The sequence below is a fragment of the Vigna radiata genome, chromosome 5 (genome assembly GCF_000741045.1).
Source record: "Vigna radiata var. radiata cultivar VC1973A chromosome 5, Vradiata_ver6, whole genome shotgun sequence".
NCBI classification, from domain to species: domain Eukaryota; kingdom Viridiplantae; phylum Streptophyta; class Magnoliopsida; order Fabales; family Fabaceae; genus Vigna; species Vigna radiata.
Genome location: NC_028355.1, coordinates 33703077 through 33724768, shown reverse-complemented (window position 1 = coordinate 33724768; position 21692 = coordinate 33703077). Strand labels below are relative to the sequence as shown.

The 21692-nt window shown below is 32.9% G+C and overlaps 3 protein-coding genes across 7 annotated transcripts; all 3 read right to left on the bottom strand.

Moving 5' to 3' along the window:
- Nucleotides 1-6571, bottom strand: LOC106762335 (probable sucrose-phosphate synthase 4). Of its 2 annotated transcripts, XM_014646198.2 has the most exons (14): nt 5839-6570; nt 4877-4966; nt 4259-4491; nt 4030-4093; nt 3712-3914; nt 3151-3631; nt 2921-3052; nt 2674-2805; nt 2403-2579; nt 2007-2060; nt 1807-1869; nt 848-1678; nt 592-719; nt 1-484 (listed from the first exon to the last, which is right to left on the bottom strand). In XM_014646198.2, exons 1-14 carry the CDS (start codon nt 6064-6066, stop codon nt 208-210), a joined length of 3093 nt encoding a protein of 1030 aa, XP_014501684.1. In that variant the 5' UTR covers nt 6067-6570; the 3' UTR covers nt 1-207. The 2 variants fall into 2 exon arrangements, with proteins under 2 accessions (XP_014501684.1, XP_014501685.1); XM_014646199.2 differs by lacking the exon at nt 4877-4966 and having other exon boundaries at nt 5839-6571.
- A 2189-nt stretch (nt 6572-8760) lies between these two features.
- Nucleotides 8761-13514, bottom strand: LOC106762750 (SUN domain-containing protein 3). 3 transcript variants are annotated; one of them, XM_014646802.2, is made up of 5 exons: nt 13336-13514; nt 12272-12464; nt 9835-11153; nt 9637-9722; nt 8761-9043 (listed from the first exon to the last, which is right to left on the bottom strand). In XM_014646802.2, the coding sequence occupies exons 2-5, from the start codon at nt 12432-12434 to the stop codon at nt 8791-8793; spliced, it is 1821 nt and encodes a 606-aa protein (XP_014502288.1). In that variant the 5' UTR covers nt 12435-12464; nt 13336-13514; the 3' UTR covers nt 8761-8790. The 3 variants fall into 3 exon arrangements, with proteins under 3 accessions (XP_014502288.1, XP_014502291.1, XP_022637290.1); XM_014646805.2 differs by lacking the exon at nt 13336-13514 and adding an exon at nt 12990-13324; XM_022781569.1 differs by lacking the exon at nt 13336-13514 and having other exon boundaries at nt 9835-10969; nt 12272-12420.
- Nucleotides 13515-15198: 1684 nt separating this feature from the next.
- On the bottom strand, nt 15199-18467 carry LOC106762828. Of its 2 annotated transcripts, XM_014646910.2 has the most exons (3): nt 18238-18467; nt 17765-18207; nt 15199-15570 (listed from the first exon to the last, which is right to left on the bottom strand). In XM_014646910.2, exons 1-3 carry the CDS (start codon nt 18377-18379, stop codon nt 15436-15438), a joined length of 720 nt encoding a protein of 239 aa, XP_014502396.1. In that variant the 5' UTR covers nt 18380-18467; the 3' UTR covers nt 15199-15435. The 2 variants fall into 2 exon arrangements, with proteins under 2 accessions (XP_014502396.1, XP_014502395.1); XM_014646909.2 differs by having other exon boundaries at nt 17765-18466.
- Between the last annotated feature and the right edge of the window lie 3225 nt (nt 18468-21692).

Here is a 21692-nt window from a genome sequence, read left to right as displayed (position 1 = left end):
AGAAATTTAATATTTAACTGTAATAACTAATCATATTGAATATCAGAATACATTTTACAGGTATTCATCCGTTCGGTTTGGATTTAAAAAAGAAGAAACTGTAAGATATTGTGTGTTATTGAAGCTGAGGTATAGATTGTTCTATGTATACTATGCAATTATATCTATGTTTATGGTGAAATTTAGAAACAGTGACCAAAACAGAAATCATGATAGTTTGAGATGCTTCAGAACTGCTGAAATATCACAGTCCTCATAGCTCATCTCTGCATAAACAATGTTGGGGCTATCTTGGAAGAACACATCTTCTCTTTTGTAACTGTCTTCGCTCCGAAGAAGCCTTTCACTGCCACATTCAACAGCCCCTCTCAGAACAACTGTCTTCTGTATGCCAGCCATGAGTTCTTCATAATCTGTATCTCCTTTTTCTCCCACAAATACAACCACTTTCGCTAGATCAATCCCCCACCTAACCGACAGGTACCTGAATGCACAATAACAACGACATCATAAGTTTCACATGTAGTTTTATCAGCATTTGAATTTCCTATATATGTTGTGTTGGGAAGAATCAACAATGTTCCTCCTCACCTTAGTGCTTGCTTTCTTGAAGCAAACAGTGGTACCACATTCAATCTCACTCCTGCATGCGTGTAGACAAGGTTACAACGTAAGCCTCTCATTCGAAGCCTTTGCCGCAGCTCATCTATCTTCCGGGTCTGCAAATTGTCATCACAACTTTAAAAAGTTACAACATTTAAGAAAAGTCGAACCATTCACTTGGATCTTCTTGTAGTTGTCTCTATATAAAGTTACAGCATTTAAGAAAAGAAACATGTTATCTTACCTTGGCTTCTGGTTTCAAACTATAGGATAAGCACCTTGAACTGCAAGCACTTGCATACTCTACAATGTCGTTCTCCTCTTCATCATCAATTCTAGCAAGCCTTGGTATTGTTGAGCTAATATTCTCACCTGGCCAAGCATACTCAACATGGGCCTCATAATCAGCATCGGCCATTAAATCTTTCCATGGATAATACATTTCACTTCCACTGTTGCAAACCACAGCATCAAATTCCTCTATGTTCACTTGGCAGCTGTTCAATGCTTCAATTGTCTCTTGTAAACTTAAACCAGTAAGCAGCACCACACCGATTCTGCCTGGTCGCACGACTTTCATTACATTCAATATGATGGTCTGAAAAGCCTTAGCCAAGTTTCCATCATTATCATAACAATCAGCAGCTACTACCACAAGACTTTCCCTCCTACCAGGGAAGTAACTGTTGTTAGAATTGCCAGTGGAAGAGACCCTGCTAATGATTGCTTCAATAATCTGTTTCTGCCTTGCTGCAGGGTCCGTCTCTCCGTTCAGCTTGGAGTCCCCTTCCGTGGAGAATCTAAAAGAAATGTCTTCTACATCTTTCAACGAGTCACTTGTTGGTTCTTCAGCAATTGGTGTAATTTCCAAGAGGGAGGTGGAGCGGCGGTTCCTGCCATGTTCAACATGGGAGAGGTAGTTGCGGCAGTGTTCAGGCCATGAAAAACGATGGATGTTTTTTAGGCCGTTTTTGCGGCATTCTAGCCAAAGATTTTTGTCTGCAACAAGCTTTAGGAGTGCCTCTTCTATGGCTTTCTGGTCATGTGGATCAATCAAGAGTCCATTGTTGAGTGCCTGCAATGATGTGTAACACATGATGAACTAACATACATAAAATATATACTTTAAAGAGAACACAAATAAAAGGTGTAGTAAGTGAGAAGTAAAAATGGGAGAAAATGGATTTATAATTTATAGTATACCTTCAGAATATCCACTGGCCCTCCATTTTTTGTTGCAACAACAGGTAAACCATAAGCTGCTGCCTGAAATGTGGGAAGAAAAAGGAAACAATGTAATTTTCCATGTAGTGAATTGTTAAATCATATTTCAGAAGCTGAATGTCACTGACCCTATTAGCCATCTGAAAATTAACATCTTAAGATATAGTTCAGCGGTTTACCTCTATTAGTGTAAGACCAAATGGTTCTACCAGGGCAGGGTTGATAAAAACTCCCTTTAAGAGACAAAACCAGTATGTGTTACTGTTAGAAAATGTAATGTTCCAAAAAGACAAGGCAGATAAAGTCAGATTAGCTGTCAAGACAACAATCAAGACATTTTTGGTTTGATTATTGGACATACGACTTCAATAGGACTGAGAACTAAACTCCAAGTATTTTGAATTTGAGTTTTTATACTTTCATCAATGTAGCCTACTTTCTCTGCTTTGCCTATCAAGTTGAAATATTGCTATTTTCCTGTAAGTAGTTTATTTATACCAACAAAGACTTGATTTCTCATCCTATCAAAGTCTATACATAATTAGGTGTTTTCAAGTTTACTTCAAAGAATGCACCTTTGTCTTTGCAGCCAGACGATATATCTCTGGAACTTCAGATTGCTTGTGATGTTTGGGGTAAGCAACCTGACCATACAAATCATACTTGTCAATGAGCTTGAGTACCATGGTAAGAACAGTAGAGCTGCTGTTAGACATTTCTTCTATGTCATCTCTGTTGCCAAGTATGAGGGTCTGCCACAAGAGTAGAAAGATGTCACTCTATCACAAGCTAATAATCATATAGCAAATCTACATTTTGTTTTTCAAACAGAAATGGAAAACTCACCAAGTTAGCTAGTTTCCTTAGGGCTTGGCATTCCCCAAAGGCCTTGAGCAAAGTCATGACATTTTTCTTAGGGTCAGGGCGTGACAAGGCTAATATTGTTGGTTTGTGAGGATTTGTGAAAAATCTCATTATCTGCATGGAAAAACACAACTCAGTTTTTCATTTGTTGTCCTTATAAGCAATGTGCTAATGCTATGCAAGAATTGCTGTGGTGAAAAAATGGTGACTGGAGGGAAGATTGTAAGACCTCAGACCAAATTGGAGGCAAGTTCATTTTGCTTTGAGCTCTGTTAGATCCAATGAGTGACTTGAGATCCCCCTCACCTTCCACTGTGTCTTGTGTTGTGACATAGCTGAAGTCCATGCCTGGTGGAATGACCTGAGGAAAGATTCAGCAGAAGGACACACATCAGCATCTGTGAACATTGTTTGACAAGATAAAACCATGAAATAAATAGTGACATTGTGCATACATACCACCATCCTTGGCATGTGTCTTCCAAGGCAACTCACTCCACGTCTTCTCCTGACTCTAAGCTTCCTCTCTAACTTGAGATCATACCCATCATACAGTCCCCATTGCTCTTCAATCTCTTGCCTTGTGCTAGTGACAACCATTTCAGCAGCATCCACACTGAACTCCTCAGCCTCAATCCTCCTCATGATCTTGTAGGTTGCATTTATGGCCTCCCTAGAGAGCCTCCCTTGCTTCAGCAACTGCTCAAACTTGTTCCGGCCTAACGAGTGACCGGTGAGCACCATAGGCACATTCAATGCACCAGATAAGTGTGCTGCTACCTCCCCAGCATCAGCATAGTGGCCATGGATGACATAAGGCCATGTTGGCTTTCCACCATTCACTTGCTCCCCCAAAACTCTTGCCATGTTCACAATGTGACTCAGAGAACCATCCACAAATTCAGGTAAGTGTGGCCAAAGGGATTCTTTTGGTATGTACCTGCATGAATCAATGCATTCTACAGATCAAGTTCCATTTTATGACCTTAACCCAAATGGAAACTCATGTGTGGGAATTACTTATCACGAGGTCCACAAGGAAGACGAATGATATATGCTCCTCCACAGTCACTGCCATCAGAGGGGCAAGACAACATCTCAATAGGCTCTCCATAGCTGGAGTCCACTTCTCCTGGTGAAGCTATTTGTCTGGTCAATAGATCAACACGGTAAATTCCTTTTGTGTTGGCTAGAGCACGAGCAAGTTCCACTACATATTTCACCTGAAATTGAGGCAAAAACAAATAAGAGTGACAAAGTAATAGATAGCCAAAGGAAAAAAAAAACAATATATAATAGCCATAGGACAAAAGTTCGGTTGTTAAAGTAAACAGATACCTGACCACCAGTATCAGAATCTCTCCCAAGTTCCATATTATCGCCTCGTACCAAACCATGAATACTACACGACAACATTAAAACTGTTGTCATGAATACCAAAAAGTTATGCATTGAAAATGTAAAACAGTTTTATACTATTGTGTGATCACAATCCATTATTATGAGAAATTTGATGGCTTTTGCAGTAACATACCAACAATGATTGAATGAATAATGTAGGTAATACCTGATTAGGACAATATAAAGGTTCCTAGAGTTATCATCTTCCGACCAAAGTTGCATTTCAGAACTGATTCTGGAAATATCATCCTTGACATGAGGTTCCAAACCATTATTATTGGCATCACCTTTTTCTTTCTCACCTTCTGAGAGCTCAGAAAGGTCATTTGCAGCATCATTACGCCCTTTTTCCCGATCAAGACGCCTTCTTGCAAGCTTTTGAGCATCATCCCATGCAATCTGCATCAATTAAAGTTAAACCTAAACCTCTGTTCTAGGAATAATCAAGTTTAAGTTTGATATTACATATAAGAGGATTTAACTATCTTCAAGTGATGAAAGCTAAGGTAGGCTAAATTAAATGTGACATAGTCTATTTCATATTCAAAGTGACATAATTGTAATGTACTAATGATAGATATGAAAGCACAGACAAGTGTCTTCAATAATAATTACAATGGCATAATGATTCCAATGATCTTGAGAAAGTAGGTCTATGTATAATTCAACTTCACAAAACTAACTTATTAGGTGAGGATTGCATCGCTCGCATGTATATATTATCTGAACTTATTTTTAGTCGATGTGGTATTTTCGATACAATGAGAAAGCATATGATGATTACTTGTTTCTTTCTACGAGTGAGATGCCATATGCGCCAGCACATATTCTCCATTCTGTTACTACGCTCACGGCTATTCCTTGTAGCTGTTACCTGCATAATGCATCAATCTCCATTACTCATGTTTCCACTTAGGATTACACAAAATAGCCTCTTCTTCCTTTTCAATCCAACCATTTTCCCCTTTACTACCAATTTTTTTTCAACCTGCTTCCATCATCCAAAATTATGGCTTCATCCATCTTTGCCAAGAGATTATATTCTATAGACTTTTATGATTAACTACATTTTCTCTTCTGTGGATGCCAAAAGAATTTCTCCACTTACCATGCTGAATAAATATTGCACCAGGTAATTAAATTCATGTTGGTGTTAGGAAATCCTGTTATTTTTCCTTGGAAAATCATGTCATATACCTTTGCATTTATCTTGAAGCTTATAATATACTAGCAAGTAGAAAACTCTTTTTCCTTTTTGTCAGTTCATGCATATGGTTGAATTTACTTATGAAATCATGCAGCTAATTCAGTAATCCTGTTTTTATTCAAAAACTAAAGGGATAATGAAAGAAAGAGATAATTTCACATTACAAATCAACAAAAAGACAATATAAATAATTACTATTAGATTATAGTTGTAAGAAAGTTAGTTAAATGATTTAATGATATCAATAATTGGTTAACACCATCATCTTGTTGCTATCTGCCACCCCATAAAAAAGTATTCAGAAGCTACAACTTCTCCCTTTCTATAAAAGTGGTCCCAATACAATGTAAATATTCTTGTTTTACTTTATTATAAAACATCCAAAATTTGTGCCAGACAAAATTCAGATATAATTTGTCATTAACCTTCCCTTTTTTATATTTATAAAACATTAGAGCATATTAATGAAAACTGGTTTTGTGGCATATTAATCAAAATTTCAGTGACTGAATCAGAGAGAGAAAGAAGCTTAGACAAACCTTAACCCAGGTTCTGTAGAGGTCATGTTCATCAAAGCTATTGACAACTTCTTCAACAAAGTACTTGGTGGTGGGATTAAACAACTTTTCTACCCTCGCATCATTATTATCTTCTTCAAACTTTGCAATCTTCACTTTATCATCATTCTTCTTCTTCTTCCTCACACTGCTTCCCACGTCCAATATGGCCTCCAAATAACCATTTAGCCATTCATTCACAGCAGCCATGTTTGAACAAAAATCAAGCAAACCTCTTCAATTTGCAACCCACTTGAAATTCAGTGACATCATTGTATGCTTTGTAACTCAACCATTGCTGATTGCTGAATGTATACAAACAAATTGAAATTTTGTTATGAAAGATAAACAGATAGGTAGAAGAAGGTGTTGTGAGAAACGGCTGTAGTTTGAAGCTGAGTTGCACAAGGATAGCACAATAAGCTCTTTATAAAAGCTTTTCTTTTTCTTCAAAACTCCATTTTTTTTCTATATAATATTCCACTAATAAGAGGGAATATTATGTACATTTTTTGAAAGCTTGTGAGAATATAAGAAATGGGTGGCTTTGATTTGATTCCCTATCTCATATTCCTTGCATGAAAACTATTAAAGAGGTATTATGTGAACCAAATATGAAATATCCTTATTCTTTTGCTATATTCTCCATTTGCCTTCATAATTTATTCAGTTGCCTACTTGAAGGATCTAGGTATTTGCAGTGTGTATGAAGTTCATGCACTTTTCAGTGGGATAAAAAAAAATCTAACATTTCCTTTAGCAAAAGAAGAAAAAGTTTATATAAGTAGGCATACCTAATTAAAGTTGTTTTTGTAACATATTTTTTGAAAGACATCTGTTAAAGAACAACTGATGTATATTTATACCTTACTGGTTTTATTTTACTCAAAGGAAGATAACATATTATGATGGGATTTTTCATTTTTCAAGGCATTGACATGGCCTGTCTTATGATGGTCCAAGCTTTTGATTTGGCATTACACGACCAATTGACCATGTAAAACAAAGCATCATATATTTTGGTACTTTGTTTTTTATAGCTTAAACTATTGAAGATGGCATCAAAGAAGATCCAAAACAAGGGTGAGTTGATAAGAATCTAAGGAAAAGAATGGAATTAAAATAGAAGAGATAAAGTGAAAAAAAAAAAGGAAAGAAGTGTAGGTACATACACTAGAGGAATGGGAAACATGAAAAAACAAACAAAATAAAAAAAACCAAAGGTTGTCCAAAAGAGATGCATGTGAATGGACATGAAATGAATGAAGGTTACATCAAAAAGTAAAGATGGAAGATAGGTATTATTAAGTATGCATGCATGAAAACCAAAAGAATATTTCAACGAATATTCAAACATATTAGGACTGAATTCTTAATTTAGGAATTGCTAAGGACCTATTAGCAATATATAAAGACTAAAGTTCTTAACTTAAGGACTAGATTATTAGGACTAGATTATTAATTTAGAAATTGCTAAGGACCTATTAGGAATATGTAAAGACTAAAGTTTGGCTTAGAAAATTGGTAAGGACCTATTAGCAATATATTATGATTAAATTCTTAATTTAGAAATTGTTAAGAACCTACTAGCAATATATAAAGACTAAAGTCTTAATTTAGAAAACTGGTAAGGACCTATTAGTAATATATAAAGACAAAATTTCTTAATTTAGAAAAGTGGGAAGGACCTATTAGCAGCATATACAATGACCAAATTTTTGTGAATAAAAATGTCTTTAACTTTCTGTTATGAACTCAGTAAAATATACAATTTATCTAGGATAATGGTTTAACAATTTTAAACTATTGTAACTTCTTTTTAATATCTATAAGGAGTTTGATTTGTAAGTCTTACAAGATTTCTAGGACCACTTTTGTAAATTTTGAAAATTTGTAATTAAACTAATTAGACTTAAGATTTCAAGACTGGTTTTATGATTAATTAAGGCTAATATTTAGTAGACAACTTGCTCATTATTGTATTACATGTATTTTAGCCATTTTTACTTCTAAATATTAAGTTTTTATTATTTATGGATTAATCTCTTTGCACTAAAATTATCCTTAATGGTTATCACCAATTTTTTTATTCGTACTATAAATTTTATATTATTTATTAATGTTAAATAAAGAATAACTCCAACTATAGGAAAAACAATTAACAATATCAATCACAATTAATAAATATGAAATATTGTCTTACACATTATTTAAAAATTAATTTCATTAGTATCGACAAAAAAATCTTGAATGGTTGGTGGCAAAATAGCTCTATCAACTTTTGTTCAGAATATCAATCACAATTTAATTTCTATTAATAACTATAAAATATTGTCTTACACATTATTTAAAAATTAATTTCATTAGTATAGACAAAAATAATCTTGAATGATATTGATGGTAAAATAGCTCTATCAAGTTTTTTTAAGAAAATTCTTACTTATACCAATTGAAAAACAACTTCAATCTATGCTGGTAAAAAAAATAACTACAATAAGCATTGATCAAGAAACAACTTAGACTAAATATACCAGAACAATTCATTTCACCATAAAGTCTATGAAATGGTTAAGCTTATTATGAAAGCAATTATGTGTTATTTATTACGTGTGGACAATTTCCTTTCAACACTCTTACAGATCGAAGGTTGTCTAATTAAAAAGTTTGGCAAGATAAGAAATTGGAAGACTTAAACATCATTCTCATCATCAATGTGATGAAGACTAATATTCAATCTTTTATGGATATGCACCAGATGCCGTGGCTTGTTTATCTTTCATTGGTGTTTTGTGAAGTAACAGAACTTCTTCACGCAATTTTAAAGAACTTTTCCAATTCCAATAACTTCCCAGAATGAAAGTATCCATACAAAATCAAAGAATGAAACAACAGAATCACCAAGAATCATGCAGAAGATGGCTTGAAAATGGATTATCATAAAGTTAATGTGAAAATAATGATGCTACAACTGAGTAATATGAGAAACCAGGAAGAGAACCCTTGGAAAAATTTCCTGGAGGTTGTTATTGTTCTTTCAAAACTGAAGAACACTCTATAGATGCTCATAATCATATCTAATGATAGCCGTAATATAGCAAGAACTGAAAAAATAACACACACAGAAAACACAACCACACTCTTGTTCTCCATTGACACTTGATTTTCCCTGACTTTTTCAACCTCAGACCTGCATTACCAAACAAACAAATGGATGACTTCTTTAAAATTTCTCTTCAAGGGTGAGCATGAATATGAAATCCTACATATTAAGGTTTTGGATTAATATGGTATAAAGTTTACTTATATTGGTTTGTGAGGCCATAAATAAACTTCTCCCCATCAAATTTACCAACAACTTCATTTTAATTTGAATCCACTATATAGGAAACATTACCCATGTTTTCATCCTCTGTTCATCACTTAATAAAGATAAGAACCAAAAATGATATAAGGACTAAAGTAGGAAACAATTTAGTACCAAAATAAAAAACAATATTTTATATAGGGACTACAAATTTATTTGAGAAAATAATTATAATAATAATCTTCACAAGGCCCTTTGTTTCATCTTTCTTTATGAAAAATCACTTGTATTTTGAATTAAAAAAAGCACATTAAAAAATCTTCTTGTTTTAGTTAATGCTTTTGAAGAAATAAATAAATAAATAAACAGAAGCAGAAAAAAAAAATATTTGGTTATTTTGAGAAGTTATTTGGAATAGCTTTTGAAACTAACCTTCAAAATATATATTTTTTTTAAAATGTACTATTTGTTCTCACCTTAAAACAGCATTGTCCCTGAGTACATGATCCAGTTGCACAGAAATATGGGACTTCCACGAATCAAGATCACTAAGTTCTTTCATCTGCATAGACAAAAAATTTGTTTTAGGTGAACAGAAAGTTAAACCATAGTGATGTTTTATAACTATAGAAAGATATTGCCAAAAATATTCAGCAAGAAACATAACATCATACCATAACATCTTGTTGTTCAAGGAAACGCCTGATTTCTTCTTTGATCTTCTGTAGAAGTAGATCTTTTTCTCCCATGTCTTTGCCGTACTCTTTGAAAATACTGACATATCTGGAATTCAAGTCCTCCATATACTGCTCCAAAACAGACAAATTTAAGTCTAGGTAGCGAACTTTCTGCATCAGAATCTTGAGAACAGTATCCCCAGGCATCCGGCCAACTTGTTGACGGATTTCTTCAACTGGATCAGGAACATTACTGTTCACAATTACAGATTCTTTGTTTTCAGAAGAGATTTCTGAAGTAGAATCAGGATTGATCCCTCTGAAAGTATTTTGTTGAACATCACCAGAATCTTCAGCGTTAGCAAGGATGGATGGTGCTACCCTCTTCTCACCATTACCTTCCCCAGACACAAATGGTTTATCTTGAGTATATATCAAATCCTCCAGCATTCTCTCAATGGCATCCACCCCATAAACTTCAACAATGCTAAGTGTGCAATAGAATTCTGAACCATAGTGGCTTTGAAGGTTCAATTTTAGATATCTCACCCATTTTTGCTCCTGAAGAACAAACCTTTGAGCCTGCTTCACATTTGAGGCCGTGAAGTTCCCGAGAAATATCCAACTGTCTGTTGGGAAGACCAAACTGCCATGTAATTCAAAATCTTTGAAATTGGAAGAATGGTGCTCAAAATTAGCTATTTCTATTGTTTTTACCAAGGTTTCTTCTGAAAGTTCTATAACAACAAATTTCTCTTCTGAAGAACACGGATTACGGAGATATTTGTCTTTGTTTCTGCTTAGGATATCAGAGGCACCTCTGGCTTCTTTGTTCGAAGCTAGAACCTTTGCTCCCTTTGCTGCGGAAGCATAATTGTATTCTGCACCACCAGGCTCTAATCTATGTATTACATTTCCATGCGGACTAGTGCCAGACTTAATTTTAGAACCGATTGCTCTACTTTTGAATTCGTCAAGACCAAGAGGCATTGCCTGAGACAAGTGATTGCTCTTGTGCACATCATTTTGAAGTTTCACGGAAGATTCAGATCTCTCAACTTCATGCTCCTCTATCTTAGGAGAAATGTAATTTTCTTTGTCACGCGGTGCAACATTGCTTATACTTTCTCCACTGGAAATTGAATTGACAATAAAACCATTGGATTTGGCAACATCAGAGGAGAAAGTCCCAGAAGGAGTATAGGTGTCATCTGTCTCTTTAGTCAAATATTCATCAGCAGAGTTAGAGTTTTTACATTGTTTGTGTTCATCTTCATGCCAATTTGATACACCAACTGGAACTTCTCTACACCCATCTAAATATAGACGATAAACTGAATAGATAAGAATAGGCTACATACATATGCAAGGAAAAAGGATTCTTTTGTTTTTTTCATTTATGTTTGTTTGTTTTGTCCTCAAGGTGCAAATTTTCTTCCAAGGTAATGAAGGGCAGGCAGCAATATAAATATTTTTTATATAGAAATGCAATAAGAAATAGGACAATGATACTTTGACAACTCTTTTTTAACAATTTTTTGACAACAGAACATGTGTCATCATTTTATTGGTCTGTTTAAATTTATGTTTAAAAAAATATTTGAAACAGACCAATCATAGACTGCCACGTATGTGTTGTCAAAAAGTTGTCAAAAAAGAGTTGTTAAAGAGACTTTTTCCTAAGAAATAAATGTGTGCAGTAGATAATCGAGCAAGAAAAAGAACGAAGCATGAACTATCTTGCATTCAAAACTACAAAGTAATAAAACAGTAGTAACAATAACATTTCTTCACTGATAACAGTATGAAGATTCCTCAGACAGAATAAATTTAATTATGGGCTGGAGCAATCAGCAGTCAGATTTTGGACTTTCCTTTGATTACATTAAAGCTTAATGTGAATTTCGGTTTGTTGAAATCATTCTTTTTAATTATTTTTTTCACTTTAAAGTGTTCAACATTTCTGTATATTGTATAGCAACTAGACTGCTGAATCCAATTATTAAGCAACAAAATAAAAGGGTTTTCCAAGTGTTATTCAGAAAAAATGGCAGTAGCATACAAAGCTGACCTCTGTTTAGAAAGTGTTTGTAAATTTAGAGTAATGAAATTGTCAGATTTATTCACCTACTTAGCACTTACAAGTCAATACGAAGGCTTCTTCTCTCTATCAATAAAGTCAAAATTCCATGGTATTGAAAAACGAGAGTAAAGATTGTAAAAGTTTAAAAACATTTTTTTAGATTTGTAACTCTTTTAATAATACGCAATTCCTGTTTAAGATTATATGCCACCTTTCACGTTGTGTTGTACTTATGCTTATCTAATTTCTGCAAAATTACATTTTATAAATGCTGAGAAGGAATTGAATGTCATTCTCACACAGCATGCCTCAACAGCTAAAAACACAGCCAGCAGAGAACGAAATTCATACCTCCATAACCATAGCCACAGCTTATCCATAAGCTGAAGAGAAAGACCAAGCCCCACAAAACAAAGACCAACGAAAGAGATATTTTATAGAGATAGTTCCTCCCATTTGTAGCTTTCTTCTCTACAGCCCTTCTTTCCAGAAGAGCTTTTCGTGATCTCTGCATCGCACATCAACCCAATTCACTGCAACGCCCCTGCAACAACAATGTGCAACACATACTGTTTCCTCATTCAGGACTCAAACAGATGCAAAAGGAAGAAAATGGTATGAAATTGTCAATTAACTTTTGAGTTCCGCAAAGTTGTGATGGATCATAGCAATTGAAGAGCACACAAACATGGAGTGAGATACAAGTAGAAGTTTCTTACAAATCTGAAAGGTGAATGCAGTAAAATACAAATATCCCACTCCGACCAACAAAAAGAGGAAAAGTTCAATTGTAAGCAAAGCCCCAATCACATTTTCAATCAGTATCTCAAATTCATCCATCTTCATAGTAAAGCAAAAGAAAGAAAAAGCAATAACGTGGCACCAAAAACGAACATGACAAGACTTCACTAAAAATCAAATCAGCAAAACCAAGACTCACCATAGAAAATTGACCCCAATTCAAACCTTTTTCTTTCTATTAGAAAAAGTGGTAGAACGAAGAGACACACCTAATACTAATAAACTGATACGTTCAATGACATGCTGAGATTATCACCAAGAGAATTACCACCTAAGCCTAATTCATAGGCAGTTTCTCCCAATCACAATCATTGAGATAAGATAACCCTATTAGATACAGCAGCTAGGAGATCTCCTTGAGATAGATTTTGAGATTGGTGAAACACAACAAGCAGTACTTCAAGCGAAAACAAAAACAAGAAACAGTCAGTCACTGATCATTAGTATAGTCTAAAACTATACTGAGAAGGTTCATATCAAGAACAGAACAGGCATAAAATCTAAAAGGGTCATGAAATCAAGCTAGAATTCGATGTGAAACACAAGAAATCAGATGTGGGATCCAAAACACAAATTATGCATAGAATAAGTACAATTGAATGATGAAGTTTGACCTTTGGGATTGAGAAGCAGTGAACTTGGGTATGGGAAAAGTGTTGTTGTTCTAGCAATTGAGAATCATTGAGAATGTTGAGTGAATGAAGGAAATGGGGTTTGTAGGAGAAGGAACACAACGCGTGGAAACTGCATCCAGGTTGTCTTGTCTTGTCCACTCCTTTTGAATTCAAAACCATTCTTTCTCTCTCTTTTGCTTTCAATGGTAACAACAAAAATGTTACTTACATAACTAAAACTATATGGAAAAATATTTACTTCATGTTTTTTTCTTTCCAATTAGTTCATAAATGGTTTAATCATTAAATTTTATAATAATTAATTATTAGATTAAGTTAAAAATTTTAATTTTGACTTTTATACTTCCATAAACACAAAAGCCTTTTTTTATTGTTCAATAATATTTATAGATAATAATTAAATCAATTTTGAACATTGATATTATTCCTAATTAGTTGATGTATAACTTTTTATATGATTATACTTTTTCTTCTTCTTTTTTCCGACTTTAAGCTATACATTAGTCTAGAACATGATAGATAATAAAAAAAATGGTTGTTTATACTGAATTATTTGATTTATAAAAATTATATTAATTGACTATTGAAAATCAAATTTACAGTTTTAATATTGTGGATTATTAATTAATGACCGTTAAATTAAAAATTTAGATATTTTGCTTAATAACATTAATGACGAAAAACGAAGGTTATGTTTTACTCATTCTACTTTATTTAATTGTTATTATTATACCTCTTATCTAATTATTACTTCTAGATTTAATCTGTCATTATTTTCGGTAATGTAAGATATTTTTTTCGTTGAAATTTGAGAAAAATAATTAGTGTGGCCAGATTTATTATTATCTCACATAATCCAATAATTATTTTTAAATATAAAATTCCTTTTAGAGTAAAATCATAAACTAGGATAGGCAAACAAGAACATTCCTCTTGTATATTGATATCTACCAAATATAACTGAGAACAAATTAATACTAATTGAAAAATAAAATTACAAATAAAGAAAGAAAAGAAAAGTTGCTATTTAATAAATATGGTGTTAGATTTTTAATTTACTTTAGTTATTTTCGTTATCATTTCTTATGAACACGAAAAAAATAATAAGTTTTTTATCAAAAAGAGAACGTGGAATATCATTAGACGAATTATTAAGATAAATTAAATCTATTTTTCAAGCTATATGCATAAACTATCATTAGCCTCATTGTAAAAAGAGACTTTTGAGATTATCAAAGCAAATTAATTCACAGATTTCGAAACTCTCGAATCTTTTTGATTTTTAATATAATTCCTAGCTATTATGTATTTCAATTTTTATCATTTCTTTTCATTTTATTTGTAAACTTATTTTTTGCATTATATTCATTTGTTTTATCACATGTGTTAATTGTTGCTTTGTTATAGAAATATATTGAATTGGATAATTTGATCAACAAAACAATAGATTGGTTGGATTTGGTGAAATAGATTTCATCTTCCCTTTTAATGTTGTCATCTTCTGAAATTTGATCGACAAAACTCATTCCACCCACCAATCAATTTAAATTAATCTCCATTTTTTCAATTTCCACAACCTTCAGATTTTCTTTTTCATGGAAATGTGTGATATTTCTTAAAAAATTATTTTAGTGCAACAAAAAATATTCTATTGAAACTATAAATCATGTTTTACTTGTTTGAAAGTGAATGTACTACAAACAATAAATATATATAATCCAAAATATATGTTAGATGAATGATGAGACGAAAACAGAGAAAACAAAATTTAAATATTATAATAAAAGCAATAGCACTGATACAATCCATTACTTCTGTGAATTTGGTAGCTAACAATCGGAATTGGAAACTAGCCTGTAATTTATTTATCATAAAAAAAAGTAAACTTGGCAGCACAAACATTGGGAAGACATTGAAAAGTAATATGATAGGATATAATGATATACAAGAAGCTGCTGAAAAGCTTCATAAAATCCAAGTGCCACACACGTAATAGATACAAGATAGGTACGTACATGATTCAAACAAGAGTTAGTATTAAACAATTATTATTGCATTTCACACTACTTTCAACCATGTTCATCTCATGCTCATCACAGGCCTCAGAGTCACACTTGAAGCTGGCAGAGATGGTGGTCGCACTATTGGAACACGTCTCACCACTGAAAATGCTTCATTAAGACGTGCTACACGACCCATCAGCTGAGACACCTTCTGAAAAAGTTGTTTTGAGAGACCCACAAAATTTAATATATCACCACATAGACAAGTACCAACAAAACCATCATATGCATGTAAGTTTGAATGGATGCATGGATGCATGACCACTGCTCAACAACTTGAAATCATAATATTTGAAGTCACGACTTTTTTAATTTATGATCTCCACAAACTTTTTTTCACTTGTGAACTGCAGTGAAACAAGTACCGATTGATCCACACACTAAACATGGTCTGCATTCTTTAAAAGACAGCATATTGACCCACGATGCGCAGGGCACAAATAGAATAAGAACTTATCCAAGACAGATATCAAGCAGATATAGGCTACGCAAGCATATTTGCATTTGTCTTACTCTCTCGTTCTCCTGAATTTAAGGTCCAAATACCATATTTTGGTTAACTGAATGGATACATAAGGTACCCTTTATTATTATATATAGCCACCTCCAACAAATGACGCATTTATTTGATAAGAATTAGCATTGGAGACAAAATGCATAAAATGGAACTTGGGGAAAGAACAGATAACCTCAAAATTGAAAAAAAAAAAAAAAAATCTAGGTACAATGGAAATGAAAGTTATTTCCACAAGGTTTGTTAGGCTAAATATTACACGGACGACTCCACTTTATTCAGACAAGAACAAGTTGTCGCTAAAAACTTATAGACGAGGGTTTCTTAAGTCTTCTTCCACTACCTCAATTGATTGGCTACCATTCGCCTGATACTACTGAATCAAGAACCCGCATTGGCTTCTTCGCACATCGTCACAAAAATTCTAGATACTACAGGGGAGAACAAAACTCGAGAGTGTGACAAAGTTAAAACGCCATAGAGAACCCATGGACAATACTGTAGTCTACAATATGTTGAAGGGTAAACCTTAAAGATGAGATCAGTCTACTCCTCCAACTAAATGTTGCCAAAAGACAACACACAATCACACAGACAATAAACTTTAGCCCTCTTTTGGTTTTAGTATTTACCAAAAAGTTGATGAACTGTCCAAAACTGCTCAAGAGTTAGTAGTGATAGCGGCACAACAGCAGATTAAACACACCCTTTTTATTAATTGAGAATCTCGATCTAATAATATTCCGATTCATAAAATTCAGTTGCTACCACAAGAAATTCCAGCATAATGCATAAGTCACTCTCTCGTTTTTTTATCAGCATTAAAGTCAATAGCATAAAACACAGACCTGGTTGTAGAATTTACAATTAATTTTCTTACGGATACCAGCAGCCAATTGAGATGAGACATATATTGTCATTAAGTAACAAAAATCAGCGAACACTACGGAGTAAACATACAATTTATTCCCAAAATATATGTTCTTGGATTGTACTTATCCTTAAAAGTCCCTGCATATATGCAAAGCAATCTCCGAAACTGCCAAATCATGTACAAGACAAAACATTGGAGTAACCAAAGTAACCATGTCGAGTAACATCTTCGGGAATCAAATTATATATGTACCCATTCAACAATTTAACTTTAGGCATGCTTAGTCACCACAGTCAATCCCAACCAATTTATAACTGCTAATCAATGCGTGTTATGAAAAAATTAACACTCAAATTTCACGAATAAATCCCTAAAGGCAAGCAAGCAATTATCTCTTGAAAATAATCCAAACCAAACACACTTAGTAATTTTCCAAAAGTCACAGCTTATTATTCTTTGATAAAGAGAAACATCTTTTTTTCTGTCTAAAAGGCATCATACTTATTTTAAAAGAAAAATAATTTGGGACGGTCAAATACTCGATACGAGTTAGACCAACGCCTATAGGTATCAAAACGGGTTACACTAATTTGGTTGACCCAAGCACACCTAAAAAAATATAGGGCTTCGGCTTTGAATTGTGATCCTGAACTAAACCTAGGCCTTTGTAGTATGATTTGATTATTCGGACATAAACAACAAAGTCTATTTGATCGACTAGCCCACTTTGCCACCTAACCTAAACTAACCTCTTCCACCAAACCCAAGTTCCATTCATTAGACAAACAACTACACAAGCAAAATAAACTTGACCAATCACACGTGCTATGGAAAAATGCTTAATTTTCAAAAATCTGTCACAGTTCAAAAAAAATAAACAATTACGTCTTCAAAATAAGGCTTCCTATTTATGTATGGGTGTAAGTATGTATGTATGTGTATGAAGGGAGAAAGGACCTTATCATCGAGAGCAAGGTTGAGCTTCAAGGTCTGAGTCTTGCGCTTCATTCTGTACAACCTCCTACCAAGGAAGAGGAGTCCAAGAAAAGCAGCAGCAGCAGCCACAGAGAGAGACCAGACAGGGAGAGGCAGAGGCAGAGGGTTCACCCAACACCTCAACACTTCAAACGGAACCTTCCACCACACCAATCTCTTCTCCTCCCCCTCCTCTTTCACTTCCTCTACTTGTCGATTCTCTCCTTGCTCTTCTTCCGCCTTCAAACTCTCCACCACCGCAGGCTCGGCCTCGGGCACCGTCACCGCGGTGGCCGTGTCGGAATCGGAATCTGCAGTCCATGGAGCGGTGGTATTGGAGAAAATCTGATTGGCGACATAGGAATCATCGAAGTTGCGATCGACATCGGAATTGGAAGTAGAATTGGAATTGGAATCGGAATTGGAAGTAGAATTGGAATTGGAATCGGAATTGGGTTGATGATCTTCAGGGAGGAGGGCGAAGTGGTCGTGGCGGATGGCGTTGAGCGTGGGCCCGGCGAAGAGGATGGGAACGTCGTCGTTTGGATGGAGAAACTCCCAGTCTTCAACTTCGAGTTGAGCGTCCATGCTTTCCATTTCAAACCAAACCCAAAGGGAAAGAAAAATAATTAAGGAATGAAGTTAACCCTAGCTTTCGATTTGGGCAACCACCACATACATACATATATATATAATAATCTACAGTTACACTTACAGTTACAGTTACGGTTGCACACTACGCGCCAACACCGTTTCACTCTTTCCTTTTACTGAACTGGGTTCTGTCCTGAACACCGTTTTTCATGACGGATCACCGTTTGTTTATAAAAATATGTATTTTATAAATATCTAACGGCGTTATTTTAATAAAGAAATTATAAATATTCAACTTTCAAATGAATTAGAAAAAATAATAAACAGATATTTTCATTTTTCCTACCAGTTTCAACGGTTTCAGTCTTACTTTTCGAAGATACTTTAAAATATTTAATGTTAATTAATTTCCAATTTCCTATTTTCATATCTTTAATGAATAAAAGTAACTTTTTTATGTATTTAATAAAATAATTGAATACTTTTTTTATATTTCAAATAACTGAATAACTTATCTCTTTAAAAACATATTTTTTAATGTGACAAAAAATTAAAAAAAATATATATGGATATATGTTTAAATTTTATTTCTTTTATTTTAATTAATTAATCTTAAAAATAATAAAATATGGCAAACATTATTATTATTATATGTATATTTTTATTTTGTAAGGTTAAAAAGATTTGAAAACCAATTGAAAATATGGGAGATTTTCAAAGTTAATTTAAAAATAGAAAAGGGGGCAAAATAAGTTTTTAATACAAAGAAATAAAAAGAGGGACATTAGATAAAAGGGACACGTTTGAGAAAAAAAGAACAAAATCCTACATGACAATTACGAGAAGAAAATGTGAGGGAGTGACTTTGCGATGGGACAATGAGAACGTGAATTAAGAGAGTTAGGCTTACTAGAAATTATGGGCAGAACGAATGATGGTTATGTATGGAGATATCCATTCTATATTGGCTGTTATTGTGTTCTTTTATCTTGAGTTTATCTTAATGGAAATCATGATACATGTATATGTGTTAGGGTGAATTTGAATAATGAAAGAGTATGTTTTGTTTATGTATCTCGATGTATGAATTAAAGCTTGGGGTTTGTATTAATTGGTGTTTGGTTAAGTTGATGGGAGTCTGAGATATTAATACCAATATAGAAATATGAATGTAATGGGTTATGATTTATTATACTTTTAAAGGTTAAGTCTAAAATATGGAATTTGACTTATTGATGATATACTTATAAGGTGATGGACGTGTCTACTCATGTACTTAGTAAATCTCGAGTTTTGAGTTTTTAATCATGTGATGCGGGAAAAAAATATCTTTGGCCCTATGTAAGATAAGATATTGACATTCAAGTGTTGCAACTTTTTTGTATTAGAAAATGATGTTTTGTCTGGTTTTCGAATGGTTGTTAAGTATAGTATCTGGTGCGCGACGTGTCGATGTTTTAACTCTTAAGTTATTGCGGAACAGGAAAACAAGTCATTTAGCCGCGAGAGCGGGATGACTCGAGCAATCCTGTTCGATATAAGAGGTGTGAGATTGGATACATGAGATAGATTGAGATTCTTCATGATGATGTTGGGGATTTGTGATGAGGGTGTATTATAAGGATGACATTGATAGTATGATCATAATATGACAAAGGATAATGATACTTAGACAACATTTTTTTGACAACATTTGAACATCATCTACGTGTCATTTTGTGATTGGTCCAAAATTACTTCACAATTAATAATAATAATTATAAATACCATCATGGACCAATCAGAGAATGACACGTAGATAATATTCAAATTAATGTTATCTAAATATCATTATCATAGGACAAATGAAAATGTTAACAATAAACATGGTGTAGAAATGATGTTAGTAAGAATAATGCTATAAATGAATGTTTATTATTAAGTTGTGTTTAGTTGCTATATGTATATATTTATTTGTTGATATGGTTAACGATAGCTTACAAATTGTGTTTGTGTATTACAATTTAATTTTATATATTTTAAGGAAGACGTAGATTTCAGCATAATCAGTGGAGTGCGTGAATTTAGTCTTGTTCGTATGCTTCAATCATTTTGGCTATGCTTCACATCCCATTAATATTCTTTCACTTTTAATGCAGGGCCTTGTTGATTTAGTATTGCAATCGCGTCTTCCAATCTTAGCATGAATTTAACAATGATAAATGTATTTATTTAAAAGGCGTATTTTTTACATTTTTAGTAATTATAGAGTAAATTATTCTAACATTTTAATAACTACGAAGCTTTATGAAAATACAGATATTTTTGTTCTTTTATCTTTGCATTTACGTTTGTCAAAATTATCGTAACATTCATTATATTAATATCTTATTGTATTAATTTGTCAAATACTACTTGTTTTATTCAAAAGACGTAGGAATTTAGAAAATGATATTTTAGAATGTTATGAAGCTTTGATTTTATATTAATATTAAAAAAACTTAGTATAAATAATTTTGTTATAAATGATTTTTATTATTTTAAAATATATTATTTTTCTATAAATCTTTTATAGAGATTTGGATTAATCAATTTTTTCGTTTACATAAATTAGTTTTTTATCTCTTTTCTCTAATATAACTTGTTTTGTTTCTTGCATGTAAGCTTATTTCGCTTGTATGATTTTTAAATCATCTATACGAGTCTTTGTAGATCAATTATTATAATGGTATTTTAATGTTTTTGTAATATTTTCATATGTAGATAAAGCATTGTATGAAGTTAGAAGAATTTTTGTATTCTAAGAGTTATTTGGACAGTCTAAAAGGCGATAGAAGGTAAATTATAGATTTATACATTGTTGTATGTTTCAAATTGTTTACAGTGATGTGTGTGTAATATAAGCTAGAATTGAATTATTGTTTGTTGTGATGTACATGTTTGGTTACCTAAAATTGTTACCAAACTGTGACTTTGCCTTTGAATGGTGAGAAATGTGTTCTATGTAATATGATTGGCTAAAAATATCTCTATGAGATTCTTTAATTGAGTATTATGACTTTAGTTAGTTAAGAACATGAAATTTTATGAAAATGAAATGTTTATGAAGTGAGAATTAATTTAAGAAGTGTCAAATTATCTCAATAATAGTTTTTGAGATATATAAAAATTATATTATTATAGTTGTATGTTTTGGATCACTGTATTAATATACCTTTTATATACTTTCGGTTATTTGTTTTGAATTATTTATTAAATATTAGATATTGTACACAAGTTTCGCACTCAATATAAGTAGCAATAGTTTTGTATGAAAAACTTTTATTTAATTCTTATA